This window comes from Oppia nitens, unplaced genomic scaffold, assembly GCF_028296485.1.
Source record: "Oppia nitens isolate AA-2021 unplaced genomic scaffold, nextdenovo-longstitch-racon4-pilon3 scaffold4_pilon_pilon_pilon, whole genome shotgun sequence".
Lineage (NCBI taxonomy): Eukaryota > Metazoa > Arthropoda > Arachnida > Sarcoptiformes > Oppiidae > Oppia > Oppia nitens.
Window position 1 is genome coordinate 5151445 of NW_026533232.1, and position 17044 is coordinate 5168488.

At 21.8% G+C, this 17044-nt stretch overlaps 1 protein-coding gene across 1 annotated transcript in view; it reads left to right on the forward strand.

The window, feature by feature from the left end:
* LOC128959982 (inactive tyrosine-protein kinase transmembrane receptor ROR1-like) overlaps positions 1-17044 on the forward strand; it is a 32579-nt gene that overhangs the window by 1809 nt on the left and 13726 nt on the right. Inside the window, exons 2-5 of the mRNA XM_054306032.1 lie at positions 880-958; positions 1034-1149; positions 2263-2562; positions 2666-2753. Of these exons, the coding sequence (XP_054162007.1) occupies positions 880-958; positions 1034-1149; positions 2263-2562; positions 2666-2753 (583 nt within the window). The remainder of the gene's footprint in view (positions 1-879; positions 959-1033; positions 1150-2262; positions 2563-2665; positions 2754-17044) is intronic.

Below are 17044 nucleotides of genomic sequence, written 5' to 3' on the forward strand. Positions count from 1 at the left end.
AAATGATTTGTATAATTATTACTGTGATTGAAAAAATACACAAAAAACAAATTATAAACGTTTGATCGGTGGAGTAAATTTAATAATATAAATCATATGATTTATTAATGTATAGCTTATTATGTAAGAAATCATTTTAAGAAACAATTGACACAATTAATGACTACAATTGACCGATCAGTTTCACATTTTTTAACATTTTTCTATTTAAAAAAATATTAATAATTTTTAAAAATTTGGTTCATTAATTTTTTATCTAATTTAGAATTATATATAAATTTAGCATATATTTAATACAAATAATTGTATAATTTTGAATACAAATATTAAATATTAGTTTGACAAAAAAAATTAATTATTATATAGATTAGTGACAAAAACATCATTTTGGATAAAGTAATAAAATGATAATATTATTGATAATAATGATGGGTTAGAAATCATAATAAGACCAACACATATACTGATAGCTAGCAATTGAAAGGCAACCAACCATTACATAGGAGAGGGTCTCAGATACCACACAGCGATGGCTAAACAAATATAATAAAGTGAACTCCGATTATCATAACTTTGTGAACCTTTCTCTGACTTTGACAGTAATGCCAGTAACCCGTAGTCTGTATCCCAATCCCTCTCTCCTAAGTTGTTGCCTATAATTATAAATATAAGCCCTATTGGTATGGAAAGTAATGGTCCAGTTCTGGCCCTAGACTTATACACTCATTGTTTGATTTGTTGTAGTAATTGGTGAATGAGTCACACTTAGTGTTGTACTGTATATTTAATATATAATATACTGTATGTCTATATATTTTAGGCATTACTTCACTCAATTTGCACATTGAATATACATTCAAATATATAACTTTATTTTAGATGACAATTTCAATAGAGATGATGATTCGACACCAATAATCCATGTGCCATACTCTACAAATATAAACCAATTTTTAAAGTAAGACTAATTTATTATTTAAAATATATTTTCTTATATAAAAGTTTATATAACTATATATTTTATTATAATCAGAGATATGGCCACTACTGATGAGAGCGTATCTGTCAATAGTAATCCATCAGCACTGGGATCAGCACATGACATAACACCTGCTTCTACTTCACCATCAATTTCGCCTAAAGATAAAGGTTTGGCTCAACTCTATAATATTCAAAATAAGTCTTGTATTTTAATCTAACAAAACAAGGAATATATTTATCAATAATATTGAACATTATGTAGAAATTGCATGAATTGCATGACTACCACATTAACACACAAGCGATATATGCATAACTGTATTAGTGGTATATTAATCACATTATATGAGAAAATATTTTATTTCATTTATAAACGACTCCTTTATGATTAACTAAACAAAGAAAATATATGTTTGAACCATTACTTTATGCAAATAAAATACAATACTAACTAATATAAAATGTGAATTTATAAATATAGATTTCTACATTAAAAATATTTTATACAGTATATCATATTTTTATATATTATTTGCATATTATTATTTTATATTTTTATGTTTTTATGTAGTTTACACTTTATATTGCAGTAATTCAATATTTACTCATTTATTTGAATATAGAATTAAAAATATTTTTTTTGTAAAATAATAAAGTATTTTTTAGATATTTTAATAATGACTGTATTTTAGATAAAACAATATATTAATTTAATTTAGTTAAATTGTAATTTCTGTATTTTAGATGTAATCTAATAATTATAGTTAAAATTTGCATCAAATTCTTTATCTATTGTTTTAATTCAATTTTAGTTGTACTCAATGTGAACTAACTAAATAAAAATATTTATATAAAAAACATAGTGAGAGAAGAGTTTATTTTAAATCTCATGAATTATGTATAGACTTAGATATAAACTTCATTTGTTTTCCTCTTTTTCCTAATTCAAGACAGAGTTTGTTATTCTCTGACAAATAAAATATACGACTAGTAATCGCTTTTTTAACCCAATATTTCTCTTTTGGTAACAAAAATAAGCTCTTTTTGGGGATAAAAAGTTTTTTCTGTCTAAAAATAAAGTATTAATTAACGAGAAAAAAGTTTTATTTAACAATGAAAAAGATATTTAATGTTTGACCCTATATATCATTTATATATACAATTTGCATAATTGCTTGAAATTCATTTGCAATATAAATAAATTGTTAATTAATGTGTAAAAACTGAGTGAGTGAGTGAAAGATAATGAGATTAATATTGTTTGTTTTATTTGTATTTTAGGTGTCTATTTGAAGATAGAGCAGCCTTTATATAATATGACAAAAGAGACAAACGATAACATTAGGATGAAATGCGAATTTCGTGGAAATCCGGTGCCAACTATTAGATGGCTTAAGAATGAGGCTCCGGTAGATGAGGAGAGACCTAGGATTCAGATAAAACAAAAAACAGTAAATGGAAAAATAATATCACGTTTGATGATCAATCAGGTGGACACTCATGACCAGGGATACTATAAATGTGAGGCCAGTAATATGGCCGCTACACTCGAGACCGTTGGTGTGCTTATTGTGCGACCGGGTATGTTGTTTAAATGATTACACATTTTACATATATTTTTATAAAATAATTTATCTGAAATATTTATATTAATAATAAAATACTGTGCATTATGTATTAATAGGTCATATACATCCAGCTGGTGCTCCCATACCATTACCCGATTACGAACCGTTTTATCCGAGTGTCGACTTTCCCGGAATCGGCGGAAGGTTAGCAACAATTCATTATTTATTCATTACACTAAACGACTGTTTTTACAATATTATAAACTAAATTTTAATTTAAGATTTAAAACGTGATTTTTTATTTATATTTACTTCAATTAAGTATTAGATTAATTTAAGATTTATTACAAAATTTAAAAGATTGCGGAAATTGATTTAAACATAAAAATATTGACCTTCAATACGATTTTTTGACATAAATTGATTTTTTAATTCAAATCTCATTCTATTTTCTTAGTTATAGTTTTTTTTATAAATGCAATGAATAATTATTTTGAACTAACTTTTAAGTTTAGTATTTTAAAACTAAATTTCATGCAATTAATTATTTATTTTTATTGTTGTTTATTTCTCGACTTATCGGCAATCCTTAGAAATTAGCATTTATTTTAAAATATGAAGAGTTTGTATCATTAAACTTATAAGTTATATAAGTGTTTATTTTGTTGTTTATATAAAACCAGTATTTAATACATGTATATACTGTAGTATAATATATAATATAATATAATGATGTTTTAAAGAAACCTACAAAATATTGTGTTGCTATTGAAACAAACAGAAATGTCAGCAAAAAAATTTGCATTTTTGTCTAAAATCTGATTAAAGTATAAAATGAAATTTTATTATATTTTTTGAAATGAAATCCCTTTACTAATACAATGTGTTGAACGATATGTCAGTTGAGATTAAAATTTATTCATTCATTTCTTTTCAATTACTTTTTTAATGTTCAGTAAAATACAACAGAAAACTTAATATAAAAGTTAATAACATATGGAGTAATAAATCTAAATAAAGGTATTCATTGAAATAGTTTGTTGTAAACTATGTCTTCATATCAAACCAAATGGTTGTCATTATAGTTATAACTTAGTTGTGAAAAGCGATAAACGTTTTTCTAGTTTTGATATAATGAGTGCTTTACTACATATGTTGGGATCGACTCTATAATTACACAATTAGTTAAATATAGTGCTATGAGTTTGAGACTCATTGAAAAAGTTGTTATATGTTATGCCATACAATTAAGGGCTTATAACAACATTCATGCAATACATTCATTCACTTATTTGTTATCAAATTGTTATGCACTGGTTATGAAAGGAACGTGTGGTGGGTTTGTTGGATGGCTCAGCCATAACAGGCATAACCAGACAAACAATTTAGTGGTTCAACAACTATATAGCCTTTCTTTCTCAGAGCCACTGAAAAGTAAATATATAACAATTGAAAGCTATGTTTATGACAATTACTAAAAACTCACCTAAACGTAGGTGTGTTTTGTTTGCTAATGAGATAACAATACAAATGGTTAGGGTTTTTGTACTTTAAATAAGTAAATAAATTTTAAAAATTGATTTTGTTTTTCAAAGTAAATTGAATGAATAAAATACAGTTGGTTTGTCTTTGTCTACATTTTTTCAAATAATATTATCAGTTTTTATCAAAGCTTTTTATTACAATTTATATATCAAAAAGTAATAATAGTGTATTACCTCTTAACGTCTATCAATTTGTGACATTTAATTTGGCAAACGCTTTTAAAAACATTGAAATAAAACTTAATAAAAGCAAATGTTTGCTTAAAAGTCAAATAAATAAGACATTGAATACATAAGAGTAGAAATTTAAGTCAAACTGTTATTATTTTACTTTCATATTATCATTGCTGAAAAAACATTATATTTTTATATTATAGTTAAATTCTGTATAATATAATGCACATTTTTATATTATTATTATTATTAATATTAGATAAAATGTAGATTTGCTTTAAATGCAATGCAATGATATAAATCTGTGTATAAGAAGTGTTTTAACAAATGATAAAAGAAACACTGATAGAGAGTATCATATTTTTTCATAAGAAAACGCATTTCAATATTAGAAAGTGTGTGATATATGATCGTCGAGTTTGCCATTTAGGCAATTGATATAATATGATATAAATAGACTAACTTTTGCTGTTTCAATCATTTGATGACTTAAGAAGTCATCAAAATATAAATCTGAGTACAAATAATAATAATAAAGTTTTTTTTTATATTATGAAACTGTGATATTCGTTATTATAATTTAGTTCAACATATGTGAGGTCTTCCTATGAAATCAAATAAATTCTTTCATAGTATTACTCATTACATATAAAAATGCAAATAAAAATATTTATGTATAAAAATATTTAATTAATAATTCAGTAAAAAACACTAACAGTACTATATATCAAATGATTATTTGTTGGCGTCTCTTATAACTAGTTTTGGGTTTTAATGAGAAATATGTGGATATACTGTATTTGCTTAAAGTTAGAGAGGATGTAATGACAGGACTGGGCGGTAATCAAAATGTTTTTGTGGCCAAAAGCTCAGAAAAAACTATAAAAAAATGTGTTGGTGTTGTTGTAATGCAATTCCAGCCCATCTCTACAAATACTGTACAGTAATGTACAACATATGGGCCCATAATATACTGAATAATAACTAAAAAAATATGAAAAACTTATTTCCATTAGTTACTAGCGTTCAATGGTTTTACAAACTATTTTTTATATCTTACATTACTCTAACTTTATATTTGCGGCTTATTTTGTGAATCATTTATGAGTTTAAGTTTTTATATGTATGTTACATGTTTTCAAGGAATTATACAATTTTTTAAAAATGCTTAATATTTGGTGTTTTTATCATTTTTGTTGACTAATATTTCACTTTGTTATTTGTTATATTTGTTTTTATATAAGTTGTAATAAATCTGATGGTCAATCATTTGTTTCTTGTATTTTCGATATAATAATATTATTATACAATAGAAAATTTATTTTATAAAAAATATAGTGACTTTCAGAATTGGTTTTGGTTTTAAAATAATTGATTTATGTTTAATGTAGAAATGACTTTACAGCACATTAAACAAATTTAGTTTCACTGTTTGTTTGGTCTATTGTATCCATAATTGATTGCTTAATCTATATTATTAGATCAACTTCTATGTTGTTGAAGACAATAAACCATTGTTTTGCGGTAAAAGCAATTTAACATTAGATTAGATCCTTAATTAATGCAAAGATATATATACCGTATATACTGATATTTTTATTCACAATTTAAGATAATTAAGAAATAATAGTAAAACATGATTTATTTTTATAATAAAAATGTAAATATTATGCATTTTTCTTTAGAAACATTAAAAATTTAAGGTCAAGAAGTGATTATATTATATTTTTATTATTTTACATTTAACACAATTTAATATAATACAGTATTTATAGTAAAATATACATTTTAATAATGTATATTAATAAATATTAATTATTTAATTATTAAAATACAGATATTAAAAATAGACTATTAATTTAGCGTATCATATTTTATAATAAAAATAAATTTTTAATAATTAAAAACCTAAATTTTATAAAAATAAATGTAAATTAATTATTATTATTATTTGTTTGTAACTAAAATTCTGTAAAAATTTTGGGTAAATATATCCGTTTATATATAAAAATATTATTAAAATATTGAATAAACAATTTGGACAAATAATCACTCTTTTATGTAATAACTGTCAAAAAACATTTTTTGGCCAAAACAAGTGTTATAATGGCTAACATATAGAGTGGTTATTCAGTGATTTTTGGTACACAAAATAGATTTATGTCTTATTGTATTAATAAAGAGAAATGGTTTATGAAATTTTTGCACTAATTTACTTGATGTGTGTTTGTCTGTCTCTTTTAAATAGCACTTACATTATGTGCCCAACTTTTTGTTGTCAAAATCCCAGTGCAAATGTGCGGCACTTTTATATTGAAGTAGAATATGTGTTGTGCATATGCGAGTGCCGGCACTTATAATATTATTTGTTAGGAGTCCCTCACATAGTGACTGTCATATAAAATCAATGATCGAAAACTTAGTTATGAAGGGATGAGTTCATCACTGACTGTCTATTATTCAAACAATGCTTTCCCTATAATTTGGTCCCCTTTTTCATCACTGGTAGAGTCCTTAACAACAATTGAGTGCATCTCTAGTGAAGTACAAGATATGTGTCATTCCTGGCCTTCAAATCAACGACTATTGTATTTATTGACAGACAGTCATACTGTGTCCGTGGCTTAGAGATGCAAATATAGAGATACTATGAAAGCCATTGATAACACTTCATTCAATAGACCCTTCAATTTCAGTATTTCTCACTATTTTGCCATTAGTTTGAATTATCAACATTTTGTTGAACAATATAATTGAGGCAATCATTAAATATTAGACAATCATTGCTACAACTTTCATATAAACTAATTCATTATATTAAATATATTGTAATTTAAATTGTTAATAGAAATATATAACTTATATACAGTTGTAATAGCATCATAATAGTGCTAAAATTTTTAATTGACATTTTTAAAAAACTTTTTGTAGGATTTCAAACATTGTTTATAACAATTTGTTCAATAATTAAATAACAAAGTTGATTGTGAAATTCAAACTTTAAAATTAATTGTCTCACAATTTTATGTATACAAATATACATATTATTTAATGTAACTATTACCAAAAATTGCTTAACAAAATAATTTAATTAAATTGTTTTAAATATTGTTTTATAAATTTCGTTGAGTTCATTGAACGCATGAATAAATCTCAATCTATAAACAAAAATTTTGTAACCATTTTCTAAACAAAATTAAAAATAACTTTAAAATCAATCATATATTTTTAATAGAAAAATAAACACAAATTATTTATTAAATAACACATTATATATAATCTCTTATGATAGATGAAGTGCTAATTTAGAAATAAATTCATTAATACAGTATATTATAATATTTGAAAATACTTATACATATTCAATATATTAAAAGCCATTCAAACAATACTTGAATAATATATTGATTTTTTTGTTTTACAGTATATTTTAGTTGTTAACATCATAATTATAGCATTGTGTGATCTTTTTTATTGATACTTATATCATATAAATAACATTTTATACAATTTGTTGTGTAACTCAATATATTGTATTTATAAAAATATAATTAGATTGAGATATTTATGTTACAATCAATTGGTTGTTATTAAGTTTAAAGTTAATCCATGTATTATTAAACAATTCATCAATTTTTAAGCATTTCTGGTGACAAATCTAACATTTAATCAAATAAAAAGCTAAGTTTGACTCGGATTGGTGTATAAATCAATTTTATTGATGAATTGGTCATCATTTTTATGGAGTTTAAGCCAGTCTTCAATTTATTTAAGTTTACCTTTTAGTGTAACTTTGAACTCAATCAGTGAATCAAATTTATAACCATTTATAGTGAGCTATATTTGAGTCAATATTTTAAGGAGAGATAACTCAGTGAAAGTCAATAACTTTCTCATTCAATGATTCGTTTGATTCCCGATTTGCCGTCTCTTATGTCAAACATATTATCACTGAAAGAAAGTATGGCTTCATTGCTAACTCTCAATACACTAAAGCATCAAATTTTTTAGATTTTTGACAATTTTTACTTTATTTTGTTACATAAGAAATACAAATTCAGTCAAGAGTTTTGTGTAAGACTTTTATATATATAATAACTCACTTTTAAAGTCATGAAAATATTAGATTGTTTGTCAAATTTTGACATTAAGGACGCTTTAGTTTGATATTTTTGAACCAAAAAGAGCTCATAATTTTGACAACTTCTTCAATAAAAATAACGTTAATTTTATGTTATAAAATATTTGACAATACAATATAATCAACTGTTATGTGTTCATTAGTACTACAATATAGTTATATTATATTAAGTAAAAAGCAATATTTAAACTATATTTATATTTTGCATTTTTGTACAAAATTTTAATGAATAACTTAATTCGAAATTATAAGAAAAATATTTCTATAATTAAGATATTAATCAATAAAATAATTGTGAATATATAATGAAGGCTTAAATATAATGAAAACGTAAGTTTCATATGTTTAACATGCAATCTAATGAGGAAATTATGTTTTCATAATTTTAATCAAACAATTTTTGGTGCAAATCGAGAACTAAAACTAATTTAGCAAATAAAAGGGTGTTTTCTGTTTTAGTTTCATTTACATAGACTTTAATATACACTATAAAAGACGCTTTTGATTATCTCTTAAAACGCTATAATAATAACAATAATATAACACTAACTTTAAGGCGAAAGAAATCATTTTATAGCAATTTTAGTGAAGCAAACAAAATATTGTATATTATTATATATGAAATGAGAGATCACTGTTTGTATAAATTTATAGATTATATAATGTAATACAGTATTCATTCACACTGTATTACATACTATAATGGTATATACAATATATGGTTACGAGTTGTCCCAAGAGTTTGCTATCAAATGATGAAAATTTAATCATCATTTTTGTGATTGCAATTTACTGACGCTTAGAAAGCAATCTTTCTAATAAAACTCGTGTCTATTTTCCATAATAGTGTCACTTATAGATTATTTCTCTCTCTCTCTCTCTCTCTCTCTCTCTCTCTCTCTCTCTCTCTCTCTCTCTCTCTCTCTCTCTCTCTCTCTGACTCTTCATTTCAAAACATTTTATTTGATTTCACATAAAAATAAGTCCTTATTCTTTGTCGTATCCAGTGATGGGTCTGGCCTTCAAGCATATGGTGACAGCCCTCACACACATATATATATATACACTGATTGTTCAATAGAGTGAACAATATTTGTATATCGAGAGTATTGCCTCTCATTTAATCTTAAGCTTCATTCAGTCATACATTGTCTGCAAAAGTGAATTCAAATTTAATACAACAACACAAATGTTATAAACTTATAATATGTATCTTACAGTGCAATACAATATAGTTAGAGACAGATAGAGTTGAGAAGCATTACATACAATAAGTGACACTATTTTAATTCAATTCATATTTCAAAAGTGTTTTTAATTCAATTTATTATATTATATGAAAATTGCATTTTATATATATCACCAAAACTGTTATAAACTGTTATCTTATTTTGTGTGTCATCTTTTCAATTGTATTATTATTTCAGCACTTATGTCATATAATATCACTACTTATAAAGAAAATTTTGTAAATTAAATTATGATATTTATGTTATAACATTCAATAAAATGATATATATTTAAAAAATGAAACATTTTCAAGACTAAAATTCAAAATATTCATTTATTCAATTGTAAAAATACAATAAAAAATTTAATAATATGATAATAATAAGAAAAATGATATTTATAAAGTATATTAACATATAAATAAAACAATAGTTGTTTTTATTTGTTTCAATACACTTCATGTTTACAATAGACTATTGTCAATAGTCTTATTGATTGTTAGTCAACAAGTTTTATCACATTTTGTTGTCATTGAAAACAATTCATTTGAAATAATCGATTAAATTTCATTGAAAAATAACGGCTAAACAATAGCGACTCTCAGTTTTAGACAAATGTATATTTACTAATTTAATTTAAATTAATTTTAAAAAGAAACAAAATATCTAATTGATTAATAATTATTATATATATTTACATATTTAATAGATACAGTAATTGCATTATATTAAGTATTATAAAGAAAGTAAAAAAATCTTTACATTTATGGTTGATTATTGTATCCCTCAAAGCTTAATCATTAATATTTGTCGATATAATATTAATCCTTATTAAATATTAGTTTGTTTTATATACTGTTTGTATCAAAATTTGTAAAACTCTTATATATTCATAGTTATTGTAAAAGTATATATTTGTTAATTATGTACTATTATAATAAAGACTATAATTTTATAGATAATAGACATCAATTTTAGAAAATTATTTGTCTAATATGTTGTCTTTTTATAGTATGATTATCATTTTAAAAAAATATTTTTACGTATAAATAAAGCGATCTAAATTCAAAATTCAATTCAAAATTAACATTAAAACATTTTTCTTTAGTAAAATATGTTGTTTCTGTTATTAGTGATTAATAATAATATCTTTTGTCAAAACTTTTTGTTAATTATTTAAAATTATTTATTAGTTTTTAGTGTATTTGTTCATTAATAAGACGTAGTGATAGAAGACTAGAATATTTTAATCTTTTCAATTGAATTATTATTGATTAACATTTATAACTATTATTGATTTTTATCTTAGTTTCGAAATTTTTAGTCATTAACCATAATTATTATCAAATATTTTTTATAAAGAATTTTTAGGTTAAAATCTTTTTAGTAATTTTAGATTTGAGTCATTTTGCCTTTAAAAACAATGATAAATTATACAATAAACTAAAGTTATTATTATATAGATACAGTAATTTTATATAAAGTTTGATTATTATATACAAAATAGTAATAAAAGTTTTATCAAAACTTGTAACAATATATCCATAACCATAGTCAGCAATACAATGATAATAAATGATATTAACATATGATAGTAAAGGTTTATATTATTATTAGTAGTAGTAATAATAATAGTAATAGTAGTCCTCTCGATTTATTAGATATTTTATATAAGTAAGTATTAGATATAAGTAATAAAGAAAAATAACTATTATTATGTTATTTAAAAATAGATTTTAAGTTTAGACACTCAACAAAAAATTATTTTAAAGTTTTATTGTATAACAGATTAACAGTAATAAAGTGAAGCAAAAGTTTAAAATACTTTAAAACATTCAAACCTATCATTATATACTTTAATTGATTACTTTTACTTTTACTAAATTTATATCTTTCATAAATGTTAAAAGTATTGACAAATATTTTAATATATTTTTCAAAGATATATTATTTTATATTAAATTATAAATATAATTTTATTTGTTTTTAAATTTATTATTAACAATAATACAAAGTAATTGACAATTTTTTAATGTAAAATAATTATATATTTATTACTATATTTACCTATAATATTATTGACAAATTACCGTAATGTATATATACCGGTATTATACAAATATTTGCATTTATAAAAAATCTCTTCATAACATTTTAAATTAATATAGAAATAATTATTTACTATTCTTAATAATGAGATTTATTGTCATTATATAATATCATATTTTTTTCAACAACAAATATCAAATTATTATTTCTCAAATATTATTTTCACAATATGTATAGAAATATGTTTATGTGTTAATTTGTAAAATTATTTAAACTAGAATTATATACTACTGTACAGTATTGCATATATTTGAATAATAATGTACTGAATGTCGAACAAATAAATATAGGATTATGTAAAATATAGTACTGTATTACTGTTCAATCATATATAGCTTATAATACATAACAAATACATATTTTATATTTATTGTATTTACAAGTTTTTGTCATTAATATCCATTTAATGTATTTTATATGTTGTTTTTTATATGTTTGCATTAATATCGTAGTAATTCTTTCATATATTGTGTGCATAAATGCAATACTTTAGGACAAAATTTATATTTATATTAATATAGCAAATATATAGTAAAATTAGCATACGTTTGAGTGAGTTATTTTTTGTTTTTTATTTATTGTGTTTTACATAAATAAGTTAAAATGATAACTACAGTAAATGATAATTTATACTTCAAAATTTATCATCGTTTAAATAAACATGCTTTAAATGCATATCATATTATGGTTTTACAATCTAAGATTACTAATATAAATTTTAAAAATATTAATTCAACTTTAAGTAAAAATATATGAATGTTTTAGAGATAATATTATATTATATTAATTATGCATTAAATACAATGTTGTAAATATTGAATATCTTAAATAGTTTGTATTTTCGTTTATTTATGTATATAAAGATAAACTTTAATAAAATTGCATTCTTTTAAAATAATTTATTTGTCGTTGTTTACTAAAATATTAATATACTATGGATTAAAAATTTGATAAATATTATTTGTTAAATTAAGTTAAGTTAAAAGCTAAATGATTTTGATTTTATTTAGTTAAGTAATATTATACTAAAGTACTGTGTTTTCCAATGTTAGTAAAAGGAGAGCATATTTGTATAAAGATTTGATGTATGGTTTTGAATAATGTAATATTTATCACGGTATAAATGTTACACATATTTATCAAGATATAATTGAACTAAAGTAAACCATGTTATTGTGTGTTAGTGTGTGTTATTTTGTGTTATTTTATGTTATTTTGTGTAATTCATACTACTTGTAATAAATTATTATTTTTTCCTTTTGAAGTAATGAATTAGTTTTTTACATATAAGTAAAGTTATTTACTTTTCAGACATTTCCTTAAATTAATGATGCATTTGGTCAGTAATTGTAATTTACTCATAAATCTAGAGTACAAATGGAACTTAATATGTTTGGTTGTATTTAAATTTTTTACAAAAAATATTTTAGTAATAAAATAAAGATATAATCAAAGAAAAAAATTAATATTTTTTAACAAATCATAAACACAGTACAAATAAATAAATAAATATATATATATATATATATATATATTTATAATTTAAGTACTATATATATATTATAGTGTAATATCAAACATGTAAATATTTTTTTTTAATTAAAAGAGGCATTTGAACTAAAAATATTAAGTTTTTGAAGTAAAGTTACTTTAATAAAAATAACAGTATAAAATGAAAGTAAATTTTATTATAATTTTATATACAATAAAAATACAGTAAAAATATGAATTTTATAATTTTATGGAATAATTGAAGAATAAAAGTAAAATATTTATCATTTTAATTGTTTGATTCAACATTTTTTATTGTCCTTACGTTTACATAAAACAGAATTTGTGGATTTAAAAAATATAATTTGATTATTACTAATATATTTAGAAATAATAATTAGAAATGTTGTGTTAATTGGTGTGATATAAAGAAATCGTTATATAAATTATATATATTTCAAAAATACTAATATTAAAATTTCACATTAAAATTATTATGCATTTAAAGTTATTTATTGCTTAATATTGATTGTCTTTTATATAATATTTCTGTAATATTTTTAATCCACTAATACTGTGATATGCATTGATATTTCATTAGTTTTGCACAGTTATTGCAACTCTCAATCCAATGACTCTATTGCCTCCCAATACTAAAGCAAATGTATTGATGCTATCATTAATCATTGAGGACTTGGTTTGCCAAAACCATTCAATGAATTGGTGCTCAAAACTGATGATAACATAGGAGTAGGACATTGGGTATATAGTAGAGGACTAGTAATGTTTAGATCAAATAAAACATATATCTTGTTTTTAGTCGATGTAGTTGTTGTTATAAAAGACATTTACTTGTGATTTGTATCCATACATCAGTCCCACTATTTGTGATTTATTTGATTTGTTGAAAGACATCAATAATTATAATTATTTCTTAGCCTTAGTATCATATCATATCATATATATAAATATATAATATTATATAGTATATTGATTATTAAAACGCATTTTATACTTATAAACTCTGTATATAAAATATTTCTTTTTTTGTAATTTTAATATTTATTTTTAATTATTTAAAAATTTTGTATTTTAAATTATAAGGAAATTGAAATTAATTTTAGTACAAAAGTAACTTACAGTAGAGTATTTAATTTTTATATACAATATTTCTACTTTATATATTGATATATTTATTTATCCATGAAATCTATTATTGAAATATCTAAAATTGATTGAAAATTTTTATATACTACAGTCAGTATATAAAATACCACACATTTTTATATTTATAAATAATCATATTTTAGACCAAAAGACTTTACTATAGTAGTGTTGATCAATACAATATATGAAAAGTGGTGACACTATATAAACTCATAAAATAGATAGCAATCAATTTTGTTGTAACTTTTATATACTATATACAGTACATAAGTTTTAATCAATTATTTATTGACAATACAGTATATTTAACTTTTTTAAAAATACAATAAAAATTCAACAAAAAAAGAGAAAATGTCATTATTTTGTATCTCATATTCATATGATTTCAACATTATGTTTATCAATATATTGCTTTAAGAAAATAGTAAAAAATATTTCGTAACACATAATTTCTATAACTTCAAAGTATACAGTATTTCGTAAATCTATTGCTATTATTAATTCAACTAATATAATAAATTATAAAAGTATTTACTAATATATTAAAGCATTTTTCTATTAATATAAAGCTATAAATAATTAAATTATATTGATTTTATGTTAAATGAGATAATTAACGTTTATAAAATGTTTAGCAAATGTGATGATTTATATAATATATAATAAATTTTTATTTAAACGAATTGTGTATATAATTTATTTGTATTATTTAATAATATATTGAAATAAAAATATTTAGTAAATAGTGAGGAATGGTATCCAACACATGGGTTGCCATCACATCGTTCATCACTTTCTCTCCATTTATTCAATTGAATCACAATTTTAGACTTGACTTGTGATACACTATACTATTCAAAACATTTATTTATTGAATCAAATATTTGACCGATTCTTCAATTTATTGTATAAACATTATCTCGAAGTTTGACTTAGTATTTGTTTTATTGCAAATCTTAATGTTTAAGAGCTACTAATATAATAAATAAATTTTTACAGATTTATATAATAAACAGATAAAATGGCATTTTATTATTAAATTAAAACAAAGTAAAATGTTTGTCGTTTTAAATATACATTTAAAAAATATAATACAATTTTCTATAATTTATTCTTCAAATCTGATTTTTATCAAAAAGGAGAAATAGATATTTGTATTGTATTAATATTTGAATTTTAATTTCTTTTAGATTATTAGTAAGTAATCGTTTTATATTTTAAGACTTTTTTATTGAATCAAATATTTTATCTTAAAAAATTTAATAATTAATGATACATAAGTTTTAGATAATAACTAAAATAATTTAAATAAATCAACTTTTTATTAGTAAATTAAGATTTAAAATTTTAATATATTAAGCAAGTATTGGATAAATTATAAACCTTTTGAGAAAATAATAAAATATTTTTATCAGATTTCTATTAAAGCTATTCATTTTAGTAACTATACTAATTAAAAAATAATTTTGTGTATTATTTTTTAAAAATTTTAATAAATACTATTTTAATATTTATAGATGTATAATATTTTAATAAATTATAATAAAATAAAAAATTTTAAGAATTTTTCTGAAAGATTTGATTCAAAATTTAAAAAAAAAACATTTATAAAGAATATTAGAGTTTACACAACACAAACACCATTATTATAAATACAATACTATTATTATGATTTCAATATATTTATAAGTAATATCATATATACAGCCAAATATACGGTTCACTTCATGTATCTGTTGAATGATTTCACATATTTTCTTACGGGAGTTGTTATGGAAACTATAGAAGAATTGCTTTTAGAAACCGGTGCCCAACCCTTGTGTTGAATTTACTATTGATTTATTGCATCTAATATTAAAAGTTATGCCAATATTGCAAATAATACAAATCACTACAATTGGACAGTCATTATCATATAATTAAGTAATCAAAGGGATTATTGAATAGATATAGATATTTGCTATAATCATCAAATTATATGTAATAATTGAGCCATAAATGCAATGTCTATAATAGTGATTAATAATATCTATCTATTGATCTAATATTAATACATTGACTGCGACAGAGATACCAAAATCTTTTAGTCGTAAATCAATTGTTTAGACGTCCGGATACAAGACATGGATGACTCAGTTGTCAACAAATTTCCGAAACTTTGCTTTTATTACTATTGTTGAGTAAAAATATAAAATAAAAACAAATCAATAAATCAAATTCAATACATTTAACATCATATGTGCAAAACAGACAACTATTTCTACAATACTTGTGATTGCATTTCTAATCACATCTCTCTCTCTCTCTCTCTCTCTCTCTCTCTCTCTCTCTCTCTCTCTCTTTCTCTCTCTCTTCTCTCTTTTTTCTTTCTATCTAAACATTTAATAAAATAAACAATTACTACATTAAACAGTAGAAAATAAGTCATTAAACAAATCTTATAATAACAACATTTAAAGTGTTGAGTGATAATTGAAAGACTTTTATGCATAAGTATTAGTCAATGAGTGTATGTATTGTATATTTATCAACAATTGGTATTTATATTATCGCATTCATAATAATAATTTAAAAATAAAATAAATATTGTTGACTGGCTATTGTAAAAGTGAGACATTTGATGATTTGGTGCTTAACTAA